This window comes from Phoxinus phoxinus (assembly GCF_949152265.1).
Source record: "Phoxinus phoxinus genome assembly, chromosome: 20".
Classification (NCBI taxonomy): Eukaryota; Metazoa; Chordata; class Actinopteri; order Cypriniformes; family Leuciscidae; genus Phoxinus; species Phoxinus phoxinus.
The window spans coordinates 31,709,741-31,719,436 of record NC_136895.1 but is presented as its reverse complement, the minus strand read 5'-3'; the positions used below and the strand labels follow the sequence as shown (position 1 = coordinate 31,719,436).

The following is a 9,696-nucleotide window of genomic DNA, read 5'->3' as shown; positions in this document are numbered from 1 at the left end:
GCGCGCGCAGATCTAATGTCTGAGGAGGACTAGGGATCGTTTATATACTGTCTATGCTAGGGATGGAGAAATGAAACTTCTTAAATTTTTGAAGCTTTTCTCTGATTCTTTCGGGAAAAGAATCGAAGCATCGAGGGTGTCGAAATGTGTCATGTGGCAGGTCAAATGAAGCCATAAACCCGAGAAAGCTTATCCAATTAAGCACAATGCCTGACAACGCTAAATGCGTTTAGTTTTCTGATAATATACACATATTAAAGTGTACAATAAATTAAATGTAAAAATAATTATACAATACCAACAGAGTTGTTTTATGGAAGTAAATGTGCCCTACTTATTTTATGGTTTTTATGGTATGTAGCTAATAAGACAGATGTTTATAAAAATGTTAGTAAATGGTCTTAAACTTCCTAAAACCTGTAGAGTAGTGGATTAAAACATTTTCCAAAACGCAAAGTGAAGCATTCACGTGACTGGAAAGGATAGGTTCGTTTTTGTTGATCACGTTTCTCTGAAAACAATACGCGCTCCGCCACGGAACTTCATGAGAAATTGCGCTGCGAACTCGATCATGCTTCGAAGCTTCGTCATAACACATCACTACAGCGAGGTAAACGATACTTGACATGTTTGGTTAAATTTTGGCCTGGAACACATGTAAACACTACTAAAAGCAAGTGCTAGCCTTTTTGCGTTTCTGTTGTTTACGCTTTATGTGTTGTCCCTCTCATGACGCGAAATATTACCACAGAAATGACCACAGACAATCTTTTAAGATTACACTTGTGTTATAATAACTTAATCTTTAATAATAAGTAAATAAATTAAACAAAATACAGGTACTTGGCCATTTCGAGTAAAACAATTCTCAGTTTATCCTTTGCAATGTTATAATATTGGGAAATGGTATGGTATTTTCACATTCAAGTTCACTCACAGTTTTTAATGCAAAATAAACAGTAGATCACCTCAGCAGAGTCACTTTTCAGGAGTGTTTAGTTGGAAAATATGTTGTGTGTTTTTTTTATTTCAGCAAATTAGGTCACAAAGTTATTCATGATTTTTGAATAATACCGTTATTGTCTTAAGACAACTTTGATGAACCTTTTTTGATCCCCTTCAAATGTTGACTACTGTATCAAACGTGAAACAGAACGTCTATATATTCACCATTTTGAATAATATTGGAGATGAGTGTCTTAGTCCAGCATTTGTCATCAAGCCATAACCGCTACTGTCAGTTTTTTTTTACAGTTTTTGGAGGTTTCCGTCCAACAGCGACAATACGTATAACTTTAATATATTTAATTCACCATATTTTTATATATTCTATATAAATAGAAAACCCCATTATTTATCAGTCCTTTTTTCAATATGTTTGCACACTTCTGCTGTACTGGCTCATAAACCAGTCCTCACAGTTATATCAGAGTCCTGACGTTGATTTGTTAATGTCTTGGCCTTAACTCCGCTCTGATGAATATATTACACCGGACAGTGTGTTGAGTCTGGACGACACGTCGCCGTCTTCCTCTTTCTGAACAAACACTGTCCTTTACGTTTATTAAGAACGGCTGCTGATTTCTTCTCCAGCGCGGTGAGATCCAAGTTCAACGCCACCGCCATCTCAGCCTTCGTTACCGACACAAAATGGCCGTCGCTGGCGAGACTCTCCAAACCTCCAGCGATCAGAGCCTGAGGAACAAAACCAGAAGAATAAGTGAAAATCATTTCAGCTTTCTTTCTTTTTTGACATCTGCGAAGGTTTGATCTCACCTCTTGGATGAGGAACTCTGCTGCGCTCACTGGACCGTGCGGTCTGGATGCACTGATGCATGATGGGAAATGTAGTCCACATCTGCTCCAAGAAAGAGATCTGTTTCATCATTATCGTCACTACAAATGTCCTTGTCAAAACCACATACACTTTGCTTAAAGTCCCCCTGTGGTGTAAATCCAGCTGTTACTGTAGTTTATGTGTGTATGGAGTTATTAATCTGCTGTAACACACACCATGTGTAAGTTCATAAGTGGACAGCATTGCTGAGTATTTTCTGCTTAAAACTGCAGTGAACCAAAGACAGTCTCAAAAACACGGTTTGAAATCGCTGGTGTTTCTGACGTCACACACTACCTTGACCAATCAGATCAACGTGTGATCGTCAACCAGTGGATCTCTGAGTGAGTGAGTGAGTGAGTGGAGGCGGGCTCATTTGCATATTCATAGAACTGTGTAACCAATCAGATCAACGTGTGATCGTCAACCAGTGGATCTCTGAGTGAGTGGAGGCGGGGCTCATTTGCATATTCATAGAACACGCATACTAAATGAGGCAAGGGTGTCGAGTTACATAACATTTCAGGCATGATGAATTTTAGCATTTAAATATGTAACTCAAAGATGAGTTTTAAGATATCAAATTTACTATGGGGGGTTATTTTTCTTTATTTGTTCTTTACGCTCACCTCGGTGGGGGTCTGTGATGGTTGGTGTTGTTGTTGTTGGTGTTGGCGTGGTGATTAGCATATGAGGGCGAGGCCTCGGGCTCGTCTGCTCTGCTGTCTGCGATCTGTAGGGGGCGCTGACTGGTCATCTGGGTGGGAGAATGGGTTCCTCTCTCCATAGCGAATGGATCCACATGGTTTCCAAACAGGCCGCCTGCTCTCTGGTGAACAGAAGAAGAGAGATACGCGAGGCTTTAATCCTTCTCTTCCTCATTTGCCGTCTCTGCGGGCCTCATTTATAAAACTAGTAGTTTGTAGGATCCATACTAATAGGAGTGTGTAGGATCCATACTAATAGGAGTGTGTAGGATCCATACTAATAGGAGTGTGTAGGATCAATACTAATAGGAGTGTGTAGGATCAATACTAATAGGAGTGTGTAGGATCCATACTAATAGGAGTGTGTATGATCCATACTAATAGGAGTGTGTAGGATCCATACTAATAGGAGTGTGTATGATCCATACTAATAGGAGTGTGTAGGATCCATACTAATAGGAGTGTGTATGATCCATACTAATAGGAGTGTGTAGGATCCATACTAATAGGAGTGTGTAGGATCCATACTAATAGGAGTGTGTATGATCCATACTAATAGGAGTGTGTAGGATCCATACTAATAGGAGTGTGTAGGATCCATACTAATAGGAGTGTGTAGGATCCATACTAATAGGAGTGTAGGATCCATACTAATAGGAGTGTGTAGGATCCATACTAATAGGAGTGTGTAGGATACATACTAATAGGAGTGTGTAGGATACATACTAATAGGAGTGTGTAGGATCCATACTAATAGGAGTGTGTAGGATACATACTAATAGGAGTGTGTAGGATACATACTAATAGGAGTGTGTAGGATACATACTAAAAGTCGACATGAGCCCGAAAATACCGTGCATCCACTACAAATATTTCTATTCATTAGAATATCAAAATGTTTGTAACTTCTCGGTTATGGTTTCCAGTAATTTAAGCACTATTAATGAGAATTATATATTTAATCTAATTGTGTAAATTAGATTAAATCATTCTTTTATGTATTTAAACTGTTATCGTGAACATTACTGTATTTATGATTGGGACTCATAATGAGGTTTTAAAGTGGTTTTCCTTCATCAATCCCTCAGATCACCATCGGTGTTGCCAGACTGTTCGTACGCAGGATCAGAGTGACTCACAGATGCACCAGAATACTATATAATATAAACCAGAACTTGTGCGTGTGGCTCTTTGTGGCCGGTGTTGTGCGATGCATCGGTTATAAACGAGGCCCTGGTCTGATCTGTGCTGTTCTCCACCCACCCTGTAGATCCCGTCCTCTCCGGCCTCGTCCATCGCTCGGTCCATCTCCTCGTCGTTCAGCAGATCTCCAGATATCGCCCGCTGCAGTTCAGGAGCGGCTTCTTCCTCGATGCTCCTCAGACCCGCCTGAGAGAGAGAGAGAGGGAGAGAGAGAGAGAGACCGTCTTCAGACTGTCTCAGGGCTCGACAATAAGCCTTTTCATGTGCTTGTCGTTCGAACTAAAGCCGGGTGCACACTGTGCGATTCTGGCCACGATCTGAGACAAATTTAGCAAATCCGGAGTCTGGAGCTAAAATCTGGAGTCACAGACGGCTGATTCATGGAGATGGTCTACACTGCAGAACACGAAATCCAGGGGGAGGAGTTGGATTTCCCACCTAACATACCTAAACCTACCCATCTCCACCCCCTGATCCCTAAACCTACCAATCTCCACCCCTTAGATCTGGATCCAATGCCGCCCCCTGGATCTGGATCCAACCCCGCCCCCTGGATCTGGATCCAACCCCACCCCCTGGATCTGGATCCAACTCCGCCCCCTGGATCTGGATCCAACTCCGCCCCCTGGATCTGGATCCAACTCCGCCCCCTGGATCTGGATCCAACCCCGCCCCCTGGATCTGGATCCAACCCCGCCCCCTGGATCTGGATCCAACCCCGCCCCCTGGATCTGGATCCAACGCCGCCCCCTGGATCTGGATCCGACGCCGCCCCCTGGATCTGGATCCAACCCCGCCCCCTGGATCTGGATCCAACCCCGCCCCCTGGATCTGGATCCAACCCCGCCCCCTGGATCTGGATCCAACCCCGCCCCCTGGATCTGGATCCAACCCCGCCCCCTGGATCTGGATCCAACCCCGCCCCCTGGATCTGGATCCAACTCCGCCCCCTGGATCTGGATCCAACCCCGCCCCCTGGATCTGGATCCAACCCCGCCCCCTGGATCTGGATCCAACTCCGCCCCCTGGATCCAATCTTTTTTATCTTTTATATCACGCTCTGTCAGTAGGTGGCGGCAGGTGACCGTCGTAATGAGCGAGTCAGTGAATCTTTGACTCGAGCGATCCTTCAAAACGCTGATTTGTTCAGTAATGAGACGCTGTGAAGTGTTCCTGTGAGATGCGATGTAGTTCTGATCTTTGTTTGGAGCTATTTTTGCTGCTTAGATAGAACAAAAACAGTCAATATTGCGTCTAAAATGTAGGTGACTTAATATGAACTACTTGTTTATCGAACTGTCATATGAAATCAGTGTCTTATTTTCAATCGTGATGTTATTCGGCACTCTTGGGCGTGTAATGTTGCATATGAATCATAATACTATATATATATATATATATATATATATATATATATATATATATATATATATAAACTCCTGCAGTATGTTAACTGAGTTTCTTTGTTTAAACTGCTCTCATTTGTTTCCATTTCTCCTCGTGAAGCTGCTCGAGCCTCAACAGCACAATGTTTACGGTCAGTACATTATATATTATATATTATAATATTAATCACTATCGCCACTAGGGGTGTAACAATATATCACGTCACAATATATCGCAACACATAAAGGCATCAATATGTATCGTGTGTAGTTCACCCAAAATTAACAATTTTGTGGGAGAAATAATTCAAGTTTTCACAGTTTTAGTGTCAGTACTAAATTAAACTACTATATATAATGTTGAATATAATGTATAATAATGCAGTGGGGGAATATTTATGTGTCCTGATAAAAATTATCTTTCACTCGCCCATTCACAAAATCCACTTGTCCCGGACACAAGTGTTAGTGTGAATAATATAAAAATAAATAAAACAATCGTGAACAGACCTGTATCTCTGTGGTGTTCTTGTTTTTCTTGTTCGGCCGGTATCCGTAATATTCCTCCTGTCGCTTCATGAACTTCCTGAAGTGGTCCTGGATCAGGAATGTGGCGTAAAACTTCCCCACGGTCACCTCATCATCTGTGGTTTAAGAAGCAAGCGTTTAATCCTGAAGTCGATTCTCCTTTTCCTGGAAATGCTAGTTCATGTTATTGCACTGGACTAAAACTTACTCATTTTGCTCACACAAGTTACAACTTCCCAAAAATGTACTTTCCCCCCAATTTGTTACAATGGGTCAAAAATTACCCTCGTTTTAAATCGCTTGTAAATCTCTTGTTATGCTATATTATTATCAAATATTGTCAACTTGTTTTTCACAGGTTTTGTATGTCTTTGTGGATCTGATTGATCGTGGGCTTCGTTGATTTGACCTCATGCTCAGTTTTTTTTAGGTGAACAAGCTTGAATTACCTTTTTTTTTTTCACTCAAAAACTGAGGTGAGGATCAACGAGGCCTACGACCAATCAGATCCAAAACCAAACACACAAAACCTGTGCTAATTTAAAGAAAACAAGTTAACAAAAAGACTGAACCCAATATTTGAGGACAATATAGCATAATGAGAGATTCACAAGCAATTTAAAAGGCGGGTCATTTTTGACCCGGAACGAGTTTTAATAATGCCGATTATCATGCAGTGTATGATATAATCGAGAGATCTGACCTCCGATTGGTGGGATGACCTGGTCAAGCAGTTTCATACTGGTGCGCTTCCAGATCTTCTTAATAATCGCACGCAGCTCTTCGTTTGCCTGCTCAAAGTTACCTGACGGATGGAAAAATCAGAGGATTCAGGCTTTAATGGGTGAGTATGGACATGATTTACATACATTTATTTTAAATCTTCTCTGAAAACCGTCTAGTGTAGGATTTACCATTTTCACTCAATGGTAAAAATGTAAAGTTGTACTTTAAATTAAATGTGAAATGTTGAATTTTCCAATAACAAACTTTGAAGAATATTTTTTTTGCAGTGTATTAAATAATAAATAACGCCACAACCTTCTGTTTTGATCTTCAGTGCCGTCCTGACCAGAGCGAACAGCGTGGCGTTAAACGTTACCGTGCCATCGCTGTTCAGAGGCATGTTCATGGAAATCAGCCTCTGGGAACAAACATAGAAATATGTTAAAATGCTCGGGCCAGCAGTTTATGAATTATGGATGCACGGATATGAACATTTTGGCCGATATCGGTAACCGATATTTTTTTATATTTGAAAGCCGATAACCGATATATGGGGCGATAAATCTAAATGCACATTTTTATATACGTTTTGAGAGCCTGATTACAAAACCAATAAATCTATGTCCCACGCACACAATTATAATGTTCTTATTATAATGTTATGTAGCCGATATGACAGACATGTGTTGCACTTTACCGTATTTTCCTTTTTTAAAGTGATTCCAATCATATTTCAAGCAGTTTAAAACCCTCATGTTGAAGCTGAAGGAGATAATACATTATTTATCGGGTTTAATATATCGGGCACATGTCTTATTGGGCCGATAACGATAGCATATATCGGCAGATACCGATATGGTCGCCGATATATCGTGCATCCCTAATATGAATGTGTTTGTCTCACTTTGCAAGCAACACGATGGGGACAGAACTTCCCGAACCCAAGCGGCGGCTGTATTCTCCTGAGCAGCGTCACGACGTCCAGGTGTTTGATGCGGCCCCTGCCGGAACACCGCCGGAACACCACCGGAACAACACGGGAACACCACAGGAACACCACAGGAACAACACCGGCAATCACATGCACGTCAGTCAAAGCCACACACAAGTCAGAATGGGCCGCTTTAACTGATTACGAGCTTTAATATGTGCACATGAGAAGACTTCCCGTCCAATCAATTCCTGATGATAATACAATCAAGTCCCTACATTTCTTTCTCTCATTTAATATCCGGTTGAAGAGCATCGGGTCTCATTTATAAAACTGCGTAGGATCCTTACTAAAAGTGTACGTGCGCCTGAAAGCCAAAACATATTTATAAAGACTTTATTTATACCAGAACCTGCGCAGAATCCCCTTTATAACCCCCAGTCAGAGGAAGATTGTGAACGTGCGTCTCCTCCCCGAAATAACCATATATGAGCTGACAACGCCTCCTTTTACTATGCATATCCTCATCTGCATATCATTTGCATATGCATATTCATCCACGTGTTCCCATGTTTAACGGTACAAGACATTAGGAGAATATCAGAATATGAATTTTGTCAGGTAATTATGACATTTAACCGATATTTGAGATGTGTGAAACACTTCAGGGTTATCAGAAATAATCTCAAAAATAATTTATTTAAAAAAAAAGACTAAAATGTTTGATTTATTGATTTATTGAGTTGTCTTCTGACTAAAACTAGACTAAAATGACGAGACTTTTAGTCGACTAAAACTTGACTAGCAAAAAAACATGTGAATGACTAAATATGATTAAAACTAACAAGGACATTTGGCACAAAACTAAGACTAAATTAAAAATAGGGGACGAAATTAACACTAACGTGTTCCCATGTAACATATCCTCATCTGCATATCATTTGCATATGCATATTCATCCACGTGTTCCCATTGGAAAAGATTATTTAGTAGCCGATCCTCACCTTGTTCTTCAATAAATAAATATAAAATACATTTCAGAGAAAGTTTTTCTCAATCTTTTCCACTGGCCAAATAGTATTTTTAATTGCTTTATATTTTTAATGTAAACAGATATGCCTTATTGTGCATTATTGATCATTAATGCGTGTGAATGTTTCCTCAGATCACGAGTTCTGCTGTTAGCATGCGCTGAGCTAACATTAACACACAGCATGCCTCAGGACAAGTGTTCAACAGCAGCGCAGACACTACTAATATTTCTATACTTTACAATATAAAAATGTAGTAATGATTATGTAATTTAAGTGCTTAACTCCATTAATGAGAATGGCGTATTTAATCTAAATGCCCTGATTACAGAAGTAAATGGCAGTTGATGTTGATATTAAAGTCGGCATTAAACAGAAGTTGCGCTATTCTCTTCTACTCGAGGACAAATGTGGGCGGGGCTTGATTGTGTGCGTGGGGAATTGATTGGACGGTTGTGGTCTGCTATTGGTGGATCTCGTTTGAGTGACAGGTTGCCCCGCCCACATCATCAGAGGGAGGGAAGTTATTTTGATTCAAGATGTGAATTTAAAACAATGATGTGCACCTGTAAATCATTAGATTTCATGGGGACTTTAACGCTTTGCTTACGTTGCCTCGGGGTCGTATTCAGCCCAGATCTTCTTAAACTCGTCTAAATGATGCGGCCCCAGTATCGACCAATCACGGGTCAGATAGTCAAAGTTGTCCATGATCACGGCCACGAACAGATTAATGATCTGCGATAGAACACATTCAGTGTAAGATAGCGCGTGCGTCTATGCATGTACAGTTTACCGTGTGTGTGTGTGTGTGTGTGTGTGTGTGTGTGTACTCACCAGAAAAGCGCAGAGCATGTAAAAACTCATGAAGTACAGAACGGCGAATCCAGATCCGCATGTGAACTCTTCTCCGGGGAGGTATTCTGACTTCGGGTCACAGCGCTGACCGTACAAACAACCCAACATGATCTGCTGCCAGCCCTCGCCTGTGGCACACCTGTGGACAGGTGTGTGTCTTTACCTCACCCAACACACACACACACACACAGCCAACACACACACACTGTTACTACCTGAATAGCACCAGGACGGCTTGAGGAAACGTCTGGAGGTTGTTGTTACGGTTGATCACGGTGTCGTCTAGTAATGCGATTTTGCCAAACACCTGATAAAGGAAAGTCACATTATCATTAGTGTGATGCTGAATATACAGTACGCAATATTTTAGACTTTTTTTTTTGCCTTTTTTTATTTATTGGATAGGACAGTATCTAGACAGGAAGTGAGATGGGAGAGAGAGAGGGGGGATGGGATCAGGAAAGGTCCACGAGCCAGGACTCGAACTCGG

The 9,696-nt window shown here is 41.2% G+C and overlaps 1 protein-coding gene across 2 annotated transcripts in view; it reads right to left on the bottom strand.

Annotated features, from left to right (window-relative positions):
• Window positions 1-772: 772 nt before the first annotated feature.
• Window positions 773-9,696, bottom strand: part of cacna1sa (calcium channel, voltage-dependent, L type, alpha 1S subunit, a) — a 39,416-nt gene continuing 30,492 nt past the window's right edge. The window contains exons 33-43 of one of the 2 annotated variants that reach the window (XM_079593797.1): window positions 9,422-9,513; window positions 9,186-9,345; window positions 8,959-9,086; window positions 7,291-7,387; window positions 6,702-6,804; window positions 6,364-6,465; window positions 5,643-5,776; window positions 3,808-3,933; window positions 2,467-2,666; window positions 1,777-1,858; window positions 773-1,695 (exon numbers count right to left, since the gene is read on the bottom strand). In XM_079593797.1, the coding sequence (XP_079449923.1) occupies window positions 1,486-1,695; window positions 1,777-1,858; window positions 2,467-2,666; window positions 3,808-3,933; window positions 5,643-5,776; window positions 6,364-6,465; window positions 6,702-6,804; window positions 7,291-7,387; window positions 8,959-9,086; window positions 9,186-9,345; window positions 9,422-9,513 (1,434 nt within the window). In that variant the 3' untranslated portion in view covers window positions 773-1,485. The remainder of the gene's footprint in view (window positions 1,696-1,776; window positions 1,859-2,466; window positions 2,667-3,807; window positions 3,934-5,642; window positions 5,777-6,363; window positions 6,466-6,701; window positions 6,805-7,290; window positions 7,388-8,958; window positions 9,087-9,185; window positions 9,346-9,421; window positions 9,514-9,696) is intronic. The other variant, XR_013795478.1, reaches the window with a different exon arrangement.